At 38.1% G+C, this 15315-nt stretch overlaps 1 protein-coding gene across 4 annotated transcripts in view; it reads right to left on the bottom strand.

Moving 5' to 3' along the window:
• CCDC88A (coiled-coil domain containing 88A) overlaps positions 1-15315 on the bottom strand; it is a 94085-nt gene that overhangs the window by 15109 nt on the left and 63661 nt on the right. For 3 of the 4 annotated variants that reach the window (XM_070734762.1, XM_070734761.1, XM_070734759.1), the window contains exons 23-30: positions 14219-14364; positions 11052-11144; positions 10066-10280; positions 7544-7627; positions 6318-6521; positions 6002-6073; positions 4628-4708; positions 1159-1427 (exon numbers count right to left, since the gene is read on the bottom strand). In XM_070734762.1, coding sequence (XP_070590863.1) covers positions 1159-1427; positions 4628-4708; positions 6002-6073; positions 6318-6521; positions 7544-7627; positions 10066-10280; positions 11052-11144; positions 14219-14364 — 1164 coding nt within the window. The remainder of the gene's footprint in view (positions 1-1158; positions 1428-4627; positions 4709-6001; positions 6074-6317; positions 6522-7543; positions 7628-10065; positions 10281-11051; positions 11145-14218; positions 14365-15315) is intronic. The other variant, XM_070734760.1, reaches the window with a different exon arrangement.

Raw genomic sequence — 15315 nt, forward strand, 5'->3', positions numbered from 1 at the left:
CGTATCGGGGGTTTCAGGGGGGTCGGCTAATATAAGCCATACCCCGAAAGTAAGACATATGTCTTACTTTTGGGGAAACACGGGGGTATTGCCGGGGGGGTAGCCCGATGACGTCGCTTCCAAGCTCCCCGTGCGCCCCTCGCCTTCGCCTCGCCGCGGCGCCACCGCCTCTTCCCCGGCTTGGCAAAGCAAAGGACGGCGCTGGTCCGAAGCGAGCCGAGCGGGCGGCGGCTTGCAGCGAAGGCGCTCGTCCCAGCAACCGAGTCCTGCCGAGGCTCGGCTGCAAGCGGCCAGCGAGGCCGACCAGCTCCGAGGCGAGCGGCCGGAGCTGCGCCCTCCTTCGCCCGCCTCCTTTCCGGCAGGCAGGTGGGGCTGCCCAACTGCGCAGAGCGGCTCCTCCCCTCCAGACACACGCTTCCCCGACACGCGTCTGTGGCTCCATGAGTGCACGCCGCTTGGAGCCCTGAGGTTGAACTTGGAAAAGGGCTCACGAGGCTCCTGTCCCGCGGCTGCCCTTCTGGACTCTGGGGAGATGCCTTCGGGAACGCGACCCTTTCAATTTTTTTCCAATGTAAGACATACCCCGAAAGTAAGACGTAGTGGGGCTTTTGTGGGTAAAAAGAAAGTAAGACACTGTCTTACTTTCGGGGAAACACGGTAGGTGGCTTGGAGAATAAGATTTCAGAGAAGATCTATCATGAATATTTGTCTCTAGAATTGAAGCTTAAAGCCTTCTACTTAACTAATTTCTAAAAAGCAGAATGTGCCTCAATGAATGATTATGGCAAACCTATTTTACCTAGGCTATAATGCAACAAAGTTGCTGAAAACATTTAGGACTGGAGAATAACTAACTATTCTGTTGCAGAAAATTTGAGGTTAAACTTATTCAAGTTTACCATGCATAATGCATTATCTTATTTTTATAGATATAACCATTAATAGAACATACTTTTTGGAACTATGTATCTCAGCTATTACTTTCCTACTCAGTTATCTTCTTCAAATTCTTAATAAATAATGAATGCTGGTTCTGAAATTTAAAATTGTTTTTCTTTACCTGGATTTCAAATCACATTGTCATGATCTACTTGAACTCATATTATGTTTACTGGGGTTTAAGTTATGTCTCTTAAAACTAAGTACTTTTTAACATACCTCAGCTGAAGTAACTTTATTGCTTTCTTCCAGAAATTGTTGCAGAGTAACCATTTCACTTCCAGGGGATTCAGTTTTAATTCTCCGTATTCCTTGTTTATCTATTTTTTCTGACATTGTGTGATGAAGCAGGAGACTAGATTTAGTGTGACTTTTCAAATACTGTATGGGGCTGCTGCTACTGCTGGACCATGCTTCATGCTCATGAAATAGGCTAAATTCTCCACTACTGTGGCTTTGAGGCCTGCTTTGGTTGTTACTTGCACCTGCTTTAGAGTAAACAATATTTTTACAAGTACAATTGGAACAAAGTACAATATACTGCTAGATGTTTTAAAAGAACTGAAACATCAATTGTTGTATAGTAATGTGCTTAAACACCTCTTAAAATTTGTATAATAAAATATATTTCCTTAGTTCATTATGACATCTAATTTTTAATTTAAAAAGTTTCAACTTCAACTCTATTTTAAAAGTATCAGTTTCCAATTTTTTATACACACTCATACATCCAACATACAAACCTTTTCAGCAATCCAGATCACAGTCATAGCAATAACTATAACCATACTCTATGTTTTATAATGTATTATAAAAGTAAAGAAAAACTGAAGCATGGAAAAATAGTTTCAAGTTAAGCAAGAAATATTTTGCTGAAAAGATTTACGTAAAAATATATTGCTCTTTATATAATGAATGTGATTGATGATTCACATGGTGTGAATATGATTTGAAGAAGATACATCACACTGTGCAAAAAATAACTGAAGAAATGCCAATTGAAACTATTCTCTGAAATATTTTGAATAACAGTTTAAAAACTCCTAAGCAATATATAATTTTGGAACACAAGTATACTTAACTGACATAGTATTTCTGGACAGAATAATTTATATTGGAAGAAAAACAAATGCTCAAAAAGATGCAAAATCTAGAAAAGTTAATGAAAATAATTCATTGAGGCAGTGCTAGTTGGTTGTAATTGATCTGTTTTAAACATAGAAATTTTTTTACAACAAACAACAAGCTAGGCCTAGTGTTCTTCTAGAGCAGTAATCGCGAACCTTTCTTGCCAAAAGAGCATGCACATGCACTATTATGCATGCGTGAGTGCCCACACCCATAATTCAATGCCTGGGGAGGGCAAAAACAGCTTCCCCCACCCGCCCGGAGGCCCTCTGGAGACCAGAAACAGACTGTTTCCCAATTTCTGGTGGCCCAATAGGCTCGTGTTTTGCTCTCTCCAGGCTCCAAAGGCTTCCCTAGAGCCGTGGGAGGGTCCAAACGCCCTTCTCCATCCTCCTGGAAGCTCTCTGGAAGCCAAAAACGACCTCCTAGAGCCTCTGTGTAAGCCAAAAATCAGCTGGCTGACACACACATGCATATTAGAGCTGAGCTAGAGCAACAGCTCGTGTACCAGCAGATATGGCTCTGCGTGCCACTTGTGGCATCCATGCCATAGGTTCACCATCACTGTTCTAGAGCTTTAAATAGGAGACTTATTTCCTTTGCTTTTTGTTACCCTTATTTGTATAGATCTCACTCTAGATACGGTATATCTAAATATCTTTATACTACCCTTTCTACTTTTTTCCCCTTCTAAGATATCTTTCCTTTTTTTTTCTTTGCTTCACTACTGAGTTCTCATTTTTCCTTTTTTTCTTTCTCAAGTTATGTCTCTTATTTGCATAAATTCCACTATAGAAATATCTAAACATTTTTTCTACTCTCTTTTCCAGATACTTTTCCAAAAGGCAACTGGTTTTTTGGGTTTTTTTCCTTGAAAACATTTCACTTCTCATTCAAGAAGCTTCTTCAGAACTGAAAAAGTTTCTTGGATGAGAGAAATGAAACATTTTCAGAGAAAAACAAAAAAGTTCAATTGCCTTTTAGAAAAGTCCCTTATAGACAACCATGACCTGAATGATTGAGAATCTCCGTAGACATTCCTTTTCTGAATCTTTATTCCCCTAATGAGATATTCTTTCTTTCCTTCTCAGTCATTTCTATGCACTTAAGTCTGCATTTTCCTTTACTTCACTCCTATTAATTATTTTCTTCATTTTCTTGCTATTAATGGCAATACATCTAGAAGTTCAATATTTTCAGCATTATTATGATTATATTGCTAATGATAATTGGGATGTCAAATGCCATCAGTGTACAGTAGCTATACCTGTAATTTCTGGATTTTCCTATTCTTGACATTTAGTTGGGAGAGGAGGCATCAAGAGTACAGTGGTACCTCTACTTAAGAACAACTCTACTTAAGAACTTTTCTAGATAAGAACCGGGCGCTCAATATTTTTTTGCCTCTACTTAAGAACCATTTTCTACTTAAGAACCCGAGCCCGGAAAAATTTCCCAGGAAATTTGAGAGCGGCACGAAGGCACAGCCAGTTTCCTGCCATTCCCCCTTTAATCCCGGACATCTTGGGTATTTCTGGGCTGCCAGAGGTGCCTTTCGGTGGCGCTTAAGGATGCTTTGGTAGCCCAGAGTGAATGGAGCGTTCTCCTTTCTCGGGACGCTTGGAGAGGGAATACAGTGATCCCTCGTTTTTCGCGGGGCATGCGTTCCAAGATCACCTGTGAAAAACGAAGTTCTGTGAAGTAGAGGAAATATATTTTTGTATGTATTTAACGAGTATTTGGACTTTTAAAACCCACCCTTTGCCTTAAACAGTCATTCTATAATGTTTCTCAGCTGCAACTACATGTGATATCCTACCAGTTTCTTTAATAGAGTACAGTAGTACTGTAGAAGAATTTTATGAATGTTTAATGGATTTAATCCCCCTTTGAAAACCTGGGAAATAGTGAATCCACCAAAGATGAACCGTGAAGTAGCGAGGGATTACTGGGAAAACCACTTTGCTATGGTGACTCCCTCGCACTGCCTCCCATACACACGGCGAGAGGTTGGCTCCCGGACATCTGGCGCGGAAATGTAAAAGGGGGCGCTCACATCACCTTCTTCCTTCGGCAGTGACTGTCCCCCTCCTCTTCTTCCTCCTCCTCCTTCCACCCAAATTTCGAGTTTTTATTTCTTTCCTAATGGTTTTGCACACATTATTTGCTTTTACATTGATTCCTATGGGAAAAATTGCTTCTACTTAAGAACGTTTCTACTTAAGAACCTGGTCATGGAATGAATTAAGTTCTTAAGTAGAGGTACCACTGTATTTGAAAAACTTTCCTCCTCAGTGACATGTTCACTATATTATAACATACTTCAATTCTACTTACATAAAGAGGAGTAGAGCAGTAAACAGAAACTACAGAAATGCAAGCATTTATTATATTTGTTTGGCACATATTTCCAGCAAAGTAATCTATTTTAAAACTTTATTTTAAAAATAGCCAAATTGTTAAAATCCTCGCAGTAAAAATTCTGTCATGCTATGAATATCACCCATTCTTCTCTGTAATATAAAGAATGAAGCATAGGTCCATTACTCTAGAAGCATACCTTTGACATCATGGAGTGATGCATTATTATTACTATTGCTAGTTGATGTTCTGCCACTATCAAGGCTGGCTGGTCTGGAAGCTAAATGAAAAAGAATCAGTAGATAGCATAAAATTTCAAATCAGTATATAGTGTATAGGAGGTATTTCATTCACAGAAATGAATAAATGATCTCACAAATAGTTTGGCCCTGTCACTAAAGGGTAAGTTAAAACTAGTAGTATGAATTGCATCCAAGAATACTGGTAACCACTACTTTCTCACAGAGCAGGACTATTATGTGGATATATACCTTCAACTTATGCAGGTTTCTGAATTCTGGATTTTCCATTTCTGAGTGGGAAGAGTAATACAGTATTTCCAACTGGTTACCAAGAACAATTTCCTGTAGACCGTACTGGAGTAATTCAAACGGCTAGTGTGTAAGTAACTGAAAGCAAGGCCTCCCAATCCAGGAGTGGGTGCAACTGACATACAAAATGGATATGTGCAAAGGCTCTCTGAATTACATGTCTAGAAGGACCTCCAAATTGTGCACCGGGTCAACGTAACTTCATTTGGAATAAAAAATGGAAAATCCCTGGATTTAGGGGATCTTACAATCCATAGCCACACTTTTTTGTGAGGTTAAAGCTAAACTTATTTTCCCTCATTCAGATTTCTCCAGCCCCCAATACTAAAACATAACTCAACATAATCCCTTGGAGGGGCAGGACTGAGATATATAATTGGATATCATCAACATATTGATATCTAATCCCGTGGCAAGAGATGATCTCATCTAAAGGTCTCTCGTAGAAGTTAGACAGCAATGGATAGAGAAATATTAGAGATATACAGGCAAGACATGAGAATCTATAATTAGCAATCCAGAGGGCCAAATGCCTAAGGAATCCTCGGTGAAAGCTGACCTATGATTTATATGAAGGGCTCATTATTTATTTATTTAATTGATCTCTATGCCTCCCAACTCCCTAGGGCTCCTAGGCGGCTCACAGCCAAAATATAAAACATCAATAATAGTACTAAAACCTCTAAAAACAGTTTTAAAACTATTTACAATACAACAATTAAACCCCTGCATATTGTTCATGGGCGGATCTCGCTGCTTACCACCATAGGATCAACGGGCCCAGGCCTGTTGGAAAAGCCAGGTCTTTACCCTTTCTGGAAGGCCAATGGGGGGGGGGGGGGAGGATAATCCAGATCTCAGGAGCTAACTGGTTCCAGAGAGCCGGGGCAGCCACAGAGAAGGCTACCACCGCGGACCCACCAGCCAACATTGTTTAGTTGATGTGACCCGGAGAAGACCAACTCTGCTCATTTGCAAAACTGTTTTTGGTTAACCAGACTAATTTAAAATATAAATCTTACCTTGAATTCTTGAACATGTACTAGAATCGTCACTAATTCCTTGTGGACTTACATCATCAAAAGACGTTGCATCTAGGTGGAAAACAAACAACAAAATGTTAATATTAGTTTATCATCTAGAAAATGCTACAAAGAAGTTTTTGCTCCAATACATTCATGTAACAAATAACAACAAATATAGACCTTTTCCCCACTACATAAATCTGTATTATAAATATTTGCTGAAAAATCGTATGAAATATTAAGCATGAATAGATTCCAATACCACTAGTGTTGCTAACACAGCCACACCACACTGAAAAGATTCTACCTATACCTTTATTATTAAGCAACTGCTTGGATCTCAAGCCTGCAGCAGAGTTGACAGTTGCAAAGTTGATGGATGTAGTAGAGAAGGCCATAGATCCCAATTCTTTTCTCCTTTTACCCGTGGATATATCATCAGGACCTTCCAGATGCTCAGAACTACCTATCCATTGTCCTCCTGCTAAGACCATGGACTGCATCAGGTCATTCATTGCTGGGATGCAAATGAAAGCAAATGAATCAGCATGATTGAATGATTTTTTTGCATTGTAAAATGCTTCACATTTATCTCTAATCATCATACCGAAAGCTACATTCCATGTTCATAAATGTTACAACATGCATTTGGCTAAATGAATGAAAAACGTTAAAAAGCAAGGCTTTCTTGTGCAGATGATTGTAAATGTTTTTTACTGCCATGCTTGTGCTGGGATGCTACATAAATATACATTAGGAGCTCTGATGTTTTAATGGGAAATGTAATGAATAGGGTAAGATGAGCACAAGCGCTTATATAAAGTCAGTGCTGGCAATGATAAGGAGCCCTTTATTGTGCAGGCTACTACAGGGATAGATAATTGTGTATAACACTAAAGAGAAGGTTCTAAATCAAATGTGCTGTATAACAGTGATGTACATATTGAATCCTTAACTTAAAAATAAAAGAGTATACTGGCAAAAACTTGCCTCTCTGTTCCCCCTCTCAAAAACTAGTAAAATATAAGCAGGGTACTATTTATGTTTAGACAAGTTTTAATTTTAAAAAGAACAAAAATGATATCTGTCTTTATAAGACTTATAACTAATTTTAAAAATGACATTCACCTTGCATATGTGATTGTCATTTGCTATCCTCATTGCCAGGTTCCAACAAGCATGGAGAAGCTGGCAGAAAGTTACAAATGGCCAGCACGTGACATTCACTTAACCTAAACACTGGCTTGCTTAATGATGGAAATTCCAGTCCCAATTTTCATAGCTAATGGGGGACTACCTGTAATTTTCATAAAGTGAGCATATAAATGGATCTCCCATTTCATGTTATTTAAAGAGCCCAATAATTATGTATATTCAGTGTCAGTGGTTAGAAACCTTGCTTCAGCTCCTTGTATAAAGCAGGACTTGCACTCTGCAGAACAGACAAAAAATAGCGCAGTCCAAGGAAGGGTTAGGAAAGTTAGTAATAGATGCCAGCGAAGCTATTTAAAAAGAAGCTGAACTTTCATAAAATCTTACACATGGAGCGACGGTAGAAGGCCTTCATTTTGTCTTTTTCCTTCGGTCTGTTCCTCAAAAAGGGCAGTCTTTTCAGTGCAACCACTTTTATGTCATAGCATAAGGAAAAATAGAAACGGTAAATGAAAGAAAAAGGGGAGAAGAACAGATGGAAGTTAAATGTTGAAACTAAGGACAGAAATGAATGTTTGAATTTCCACTAGGTGCAATTTACTAACAACTATTAATTTATTGTTGCTGAATGACAATGAAATGTGAAACCTCCATAGTGAAACTTCTAAAATATCCAGAAACCCTGGAAATCCTGTGAGAGATTAAAAAAAAAGAATTTCCATTGTTCAGGATTATTAAATATCTCAAAAACCAATCTAACAAAATCCAAACAAAACATGAACTTTTGAGATGGAAAGAAAGTTAGAAATTCACCAAGTAGGTTTTTGGAGATTGAAAAAATGTTTTTTAAATGCTAATTTGGTTTATTAAAGATCTTTGAGCCTCGCCCTTACTCACTACTAAATTATAGCTATAGTTTTTAAAAATTATTTGTTAGTTTGAGCCTGTTTAATTTCAATAAATTGTTGTGTATACCTGTTGGAAGGTATACACAAGGCACTTTTTAATACAATGTTAGGGTTCACACATTGCACTAACCAGAGGCCTTCAAACTTGGCAATTTTAAAACTTGTGGACTTCAACTCCCAGAATTTTCCAGCCAGCTATGCCAAGTTGTCAAGTTTGAAGACCTCTGCTCTAAGCCATAATTTTCCCTGCTTTTGCTTTAATTAATGCATGGAGCAGGGTCAGAGATAAAAGATATTTTATAAATATCTAAATTGTTTGAAACTATTTGCTGTTGGCTTTAATTAATTATGTTAAGTATAATAGGATTGTATTGTGGCTTATTATGGCTTAGTGTGATATATGAATCAAGCTATTGTAGTGTATTTACTTATTATTTGTTTGCTTACTTATTTATCATTAAATAAATATGCTACTGATTCTCAGTGACCTTTGATGGCTCACCAGTAAAAAAAAAAAGAAAATCTTAATGTCATTTCCCCACCCACCCCAATAAATTATAGTTAATGAACTTTGACATAGCATGTTGTATAAATTCAACAACTGCATCTGATAATAATGAAAAAAATGTGAATATATATTATATAATTTCCTGGCTTAGTCTAAATTTTCTTTGTGTTCTATCAAGTATCCATTCCAAATGGACAGAAAACAAGTACAAATAAAAATGGGAGGGGGAGGGGGAAATCAGGAATTGGCCAAATGAGCCAAGATTACCCTCTTCATCTGCAAAACAGCCTTTAATATGTCCATCTTTTTCTGTTAGTCACAGTTAAAGCATGCTAAACATGACCACCATATACTATCCAATCAAACAAGGAAGTGCAAAAATTTATAAACAATCCAACACACTGTCATCTTAAATAATAACACTTGCATAGCAGGGGATGCTATCATTCAGAAAATTGATACCATTACAACAACAACAAAATAACAACCCAAGAAAAATATGACAGTGAAGTGATGTTAGAATCAAGCAGATTGCATACAAAAACAATTTTAAATTCAGTGTTACATGGATCTTTTATTCCATATTTGAAATCCTATGCAAGAGGACCTGGTAACTAGAAAATATTTCTAGTTATGTTCAGTATGGGTTTATTCCAATCCAAACACAAACAACATATGTAAATAACTTTGAGTTTTCTTCCTTTGTGTTTTGTGTGCCAACTAGATCCCATTTGCTACCAATATAACTTAATTTCTAAGATCAATCAAAATCAGCCAGCTATTTAGCATATTGTTGTTTTGATAGTAGAACACAATTAAAAATAATAATAATAACAACAGAGTTGGAGGGGACCTTGGAGGTCTTCTAGTCCAACCCCATGCTTAGGCAGGAAACCCTACACTACTTCAAACAGATTGTTATCCAACATCTTCTTAAAAGCTTCCAGTGTTGGACTGTATAAACAAAATGAATGCTAATTTCCCCCCCTAAATCTAAATTCAGTTCAGTCATCAATATGCAGGTGAGCTTTACATATAATACATGTAAACCAAAACATTGTCTCTTCCATGCAATGTTGGATGCAGGGCTGTACTTTATGAACTTCATCAGATGGCAGGTTGGTAATGGACATGCAGACAAATAGGATCAACTCTATAATTATATAAAAGTTGTTCACAAGGAAGCATTTTACAGGAAAATCATATGACAAAAATGTCATGAGTAAATAAGAAAAATAATATTTTTTTAAAAAAAGGATTGGGTAAAGGAGGTACAAATTTCATTAGCCAACTCTAACTCATTTGTTAATTTCATTTTAAATAGTGAACCCCTGTAAAACATTTAGGAGTATACTCTGCTGTAGAGGTTGCTTCTCTACTATCAACTATATAATAATAATATTAAAATACTTTAAGTCTCCTCCCCCCCAAATACATTTTAAACTGGAAACAGCAGATACTACTCCCTATTTAAATTTTTAAAAATTACTCACTGCTACTTTTTTTAGTCCCCACTGTCTGGCCATCTTCAAGTGAATTTGAGCCCACAGAAGAACTATCTTGACTATCTTGATGTGGCAGCTGAAGAAATCCTTCAGTAGATTCTGAGCGGGTTGGTGTCAGAGTCAGAGATTTCAGGCGTTCTCGGTTGACATCTTTTTTTGATTTTATCAATTTCCTCATTTTCAGAGTAATCCAGTTGCCTCTCCTTTTGGAAAAAAAACACCAATGGTAAAGGTTTATATAATCTAAAGAGAAACCAATCAACTGAAACTGAAATGCTCTTCATCTGATGAAATTCTGAAATTGGCACTCAACTAGTGTGCTATGGTTTTTGAAAGCCAATTAACTCTGACTGACCTATTTACCAATACTATATGTTCCTGAGCAATAACTCTTTTTTTGAAGCTGCAAAGGTATTTAAGCCAAATGATTTTACAAGTTCAGAAAAATCCTAACTTTGACAACATTAACTCCTTCTAAGAACTATTCTTGAAGAGAAATTTCAAGATATTTCACTTGAACAAAGACTTTTTTTGCCTTCATGCTGAGGGAGCTACAGAAATATTAAACCATGTTTTTTTATATTGCCTTTATTACAAAGTTTACTGTTACAGGGAGTAACTCCCCATTGTCATATTTTAACAATTTTAATATTGTTCAATCAATGTGATTTTATTTCTGCTTCTGAATGAGGCATTTTATAATTCTACTCTGTACTTGACATACATTGTACTTTAACCACATTGTTGTAACTCTTTATTTTATTACAATTTTTACTTGCTGTCTCACTTGTGATCTTTTCTGAATTAATATATAACCAAAATAAATTGATTGACTGACTGAAGAGAAATAATGCTAAATTTAGAATTTGTTAACCTTCCAAAATAAATATACCTTTTCTTTGGTCATGTGAATATAATTTAAACAATTCCCAACAAAATTAAAATGATGTCCTTTAACTTAGTGGTCCCATTACCTTCTAGGGGGAGATGGTTCATAGAATTTATACTGATCCATAATCTTTTCTTCTAATTTTTCTTTTTGTCTTCTCAATTCATTCAACTTGTCACTACAAAAGAATACATTTCAGAAGGATATATTTCTGCAAAATTGCTTTCCTTTTTAATTTTGTATCTAAATATCTTAGTACATTACACATGCCACTTTATAAATAAACATAAAATTGTTTTTTACGCAGTACATACTTAATCCAGATTACTTGCATGTAGATTTTGCATTATAGAAATATATTTCTGCAAAAGGAAATTGTAATCAGGTGCTTTACATTACCTTTTATTTTTTAATTGTAAATCACTCAGAATCACTTACTGGTTGGGCTAGAATGGTGATAGACATACAAGCAGACAAATAGCACCAGGCTAGAAACCAAGAAATAGTGAAATCTAGTCCTACTTTAAACATGAAAGCCAGCTGAGTGACTTGTGTGGAAAATAGGAAAATAATATATGGTAATTTTGACACCTTGAATTATTTATAAAAATAATAAAGTCAGGATAAAACCAAATCTAAATCTAAAAATAATGAGCCCACAAATCTAAATCTAAAAATAATGAGCATATATGTTCTGTAAAAATATCCCCAGTATATAAAATGGATTTTCCCCTGTTACAACTGTGTGATAAAAGTTTATTTATGTCTGTATTATAAGAAAGCAGTAAACCAAAATTAAATCACTTTTTCAAAGGTAATTTTAAAAATATATATTGTTCAAAAATTGAGATTACCGTGTAAATTTCAAAAATTTGGATTATTCTCTTCAAAGTAAATTATTATTATTATTATTATTATTATTATTATTATTAATTAGATTTGTATGCTGCCCCTCTCCGAAGACTCGGAGCAGTTCACAACAACAAAACAGTATAAATCCAATGATTAAAAACAATTTAAAACCCTTAATATAAAAAACAGTCATACATCTTAGACAAACCATACATAAAATAGAAACAGACCAGGGGAATCAATTTCCCCATGTCTGACGGCAGAGGTGGGTTTTAAGGAGTTTGCGAAAGGCAAGGAGGGTGGGGGCAATCCTAATCTCCAGGGGAAGTTGATTCCAGAGGGTCGGGGCCACCACAGAGAAGGCTCTTCCCCTGGGTCCCGCCAGACGACATTGTTTCGTCGACGGGACCCGGAGAAGGCCAACTCTGTGGGACCTAACCCGTCGCTGGGATTCATGCGGCAGAAGGCGGTCCTGGAGATATTCTGGTCCGATGCCATGAAGGGCTTTATAGTTCATAACCAACACTTTGAATTGCGACCGGAAACTGTTCGGCAACCAATGCAAACTGTGGAGTGTTGGTGTAACATGGGCATACCTGGGAAAGCCCATGATTGCTCTCGCAGCTGCATTCTGCACGATCTGAAGTTTCCGAACACTCTTCAAAGGTAGCCCCATGTAGAGAGCATTATAGTAGTCGAACCTCGAGGTGATGAGGGCAACAGTGACTGTGAGCAGTGACTCCCAGTCCCGGTAGGGCTGCAACTGGTGCACCAGGCGAACCTGGGCAAACGCCCCTCTCGCCACAGCTGAAAGATGGTTCTCTAATATTAGCTGTGGATCGAGGAGGACGCCCAAGTTGCGGGCCCTCTCTGAGGGAGTAGGTAATTCCCCCCCCCCCCCCGGGTAATGGACAGACAGATGGAATTGTCCTTGGGAGGCAAAACCCACAGCTACTCTGTCTTATCAGAGGGTTGAGTTTGATGTCTGTTGGCACCCATCCAGACCCTAACAGCCTTCAGGCACCGGCATATCACTGCCACTGCTTCCTTGACTGGACATGGTGTGGAGAAGTACAGCTGGGTATCATCAGCATACTGATGATACCTCACCCCATGTCCCTGGATGATCTCACCCAGCGGTTTCATGTAGATATTAAATAGCAGGGGGAGAGGACCGACCCCTGAGGCACCCCACAAGGGAGAAACCTAGAGGTCGACCTCTGACTTCCCACTAACAACGACTGCGACTGACCAGAAAGGTAGGAGGAGAACCACTGAAGGACAGTGCCTCCCACTCCCAACCCCTCCAGCCGGTGCAGAAGGATGCCATGGTCGATGGTATCGAAAGCCGCTGAGAGGTCAAGAAGCACCAGGACAGAGGATAAACCCATCCTGGGCCCACCAGAGATCATCCATCAACGCGACCAAAGCAGTTTCTGTGATGTAGCTTGGCCTGAAGCCCAACTGTTGAGGGCCTAGATAATTGGCTTCTTCCAAGGACCGCTGAAGCGCCACCACCTTCTCAACAACCTTCCCCATAAAGGGATGGTTGGAGACTGGACAATAGTTATTAAGCACGGCTGGGTCCAGGGAAGGCTTCTTGAGCAGGGGACGCACAAGTGCTTGCTTGTAAGGAGCCGGGAAGGACCCCCTCCCCAAAGAAGCATTGACAATCTCCTGAACCCAGCTCCGTGTCACCTCCCTGCTGGCCGAAATATATGTGTATCTTATAATTCCTACACTTTCCCCCACGGTTCTTGTTTTAATTTGTGTACTTCTCTCTTTAGTATCAAAGGGCTTATTTTAGACTGACTAAGATATCACCTTCGACTACAATTCCCTTTTGTAGAAAAACTGCATCTCCAGTCATGGATGATAGATGAAATCATGCTAATAATGAATGGGGTTGCTTTGAAAATTCTCCCTAATCCAGAAGTATTTTATTATGCAGTTACTGGAATACAGTAGTCATTAAGTAGTCTTAGCAAAATTCAGATTACATTTTAATGGTATATGCATATATTAAGTATAAAATATTTTTTTTAAATAGTCATTTTATATATTTTATATCTTTAGTTAATTCAATTCAAAAGATGCATTTTAAAGAATCTTATCATTCATTATAAAAATACAAAATACAATCACCAGGTTGCTTATAACTTTTCATTTAAAAATCTGACAATTTCTTTAATTACTTACACAGAATCTGAGTAAGACTCATTCAAATTAATTCAAAACTGAGTATGCTTTCATAGTAAACATGAGTGAATAAAATCTGATTGGGTGTTAAACATTTTATTACTTCTTAGCAAAATATCTCAATAACAATTTAATTATTTTTATTTGACAATTCAACAGCAATTATGATTTTGTAGCTTGTATTCCTGTGTTGATACCCACATATATTGCCTTTGCTCAACATGAAAGAGATCTTTGCTTTCCATATTCTGTTCCAAAAGTGTTCTGTTTTGTAGCATTAAAGTCTGTATTTGGTCCAGTAAATGTCTGTTTTCTTCTTCCAAGTTTCCTTTTATTTGGCTAAGCAACTGTCAAAATGTCCAAACACAACATTTAGTGCCAATATTGAGCCAATTTTATTTCTAAGTGCAGTTAACTAATACAATTAATCAAATAAAAGCTTGCCCTAGAAAATACATTATTTTTCATTGATTTTCTTTTAACCAAAAACACTCTACTGGTTCTGTTTAGCTTTTATTAAATTTTTGGCTTTCAGTAAATATCTCTAAAATTATAGCTAGTGGGAATGGTATATGGCAAATTTCTTTTTGGAATATTTCAGGGAATTTTTTCAGGTTTTCAGCTTTCTCTTACACTCAGAATAAAACAATGATTTGTCATGAAGATTTCTTATTGTTAGGGATAACAAAAGAATCCAACAATACTAACATTCTGTTGTCCTAGAAATAATAGATTGTAAATTGAATATACTGTACTGAGAAATCAGATCTTCATTTATATTTAATTACACTGATACAGTGATCACCAGAGATCTGTTTAATAAAGGACCAAGGAAAACTTGGAAAAGAATGTACAGTGAACCCTCGAGTTTCGCGTCCTCAAGGATCGCGAAAGGGCTATTTCGCTAGTTTTCAACCCGGAAGTAAACTCCACCATCTGCGCATGCGTGCCCTTCCACTCCCTAGATCCGCTTCCCAGCTGGGGAGCGGAGCTGGGATGTTCCCAAGCGCGCGCGCTTTCCCCAGCAACGCACGCGCAGTGGGGACTCCCTAGATCCGCTTCCCAGCTGGGGAGCGGAGCTGGGATGTTCCCAAGCGCGCGCTGCGCTTTCCCCAGCAACGCGCGCGCGGTGGGGACTCCCTAGATCCGCTTCCCAGCTGGGGAGCGGAGCTGGGATGTTCCCAAGCGCGCGCGCTTTCCCCAGCAACGCGCGCGCGGTGGGGACTCCCTAGATCCGCTTCCCAGCTGGGGAGCGGAGCTGGGATGTTCCCAAGCGAGCGGGCACCCAGGGAAGCCGT

This window comes from Erythrolamprus reginae, chromosome 1 (assembly GCF_031021105.1).
Source record: "Erythrolamprus reginae isolate rEryReg1 chromosome 1, rEryReg1.hap1, whole genome shotgun sequence".
NCBI lineage: Eukaryota > Metazoa > Chordata > Lepidosauria > Squamata > Dipsadidae > Erythrolamprus > Erythrolamprus reginae.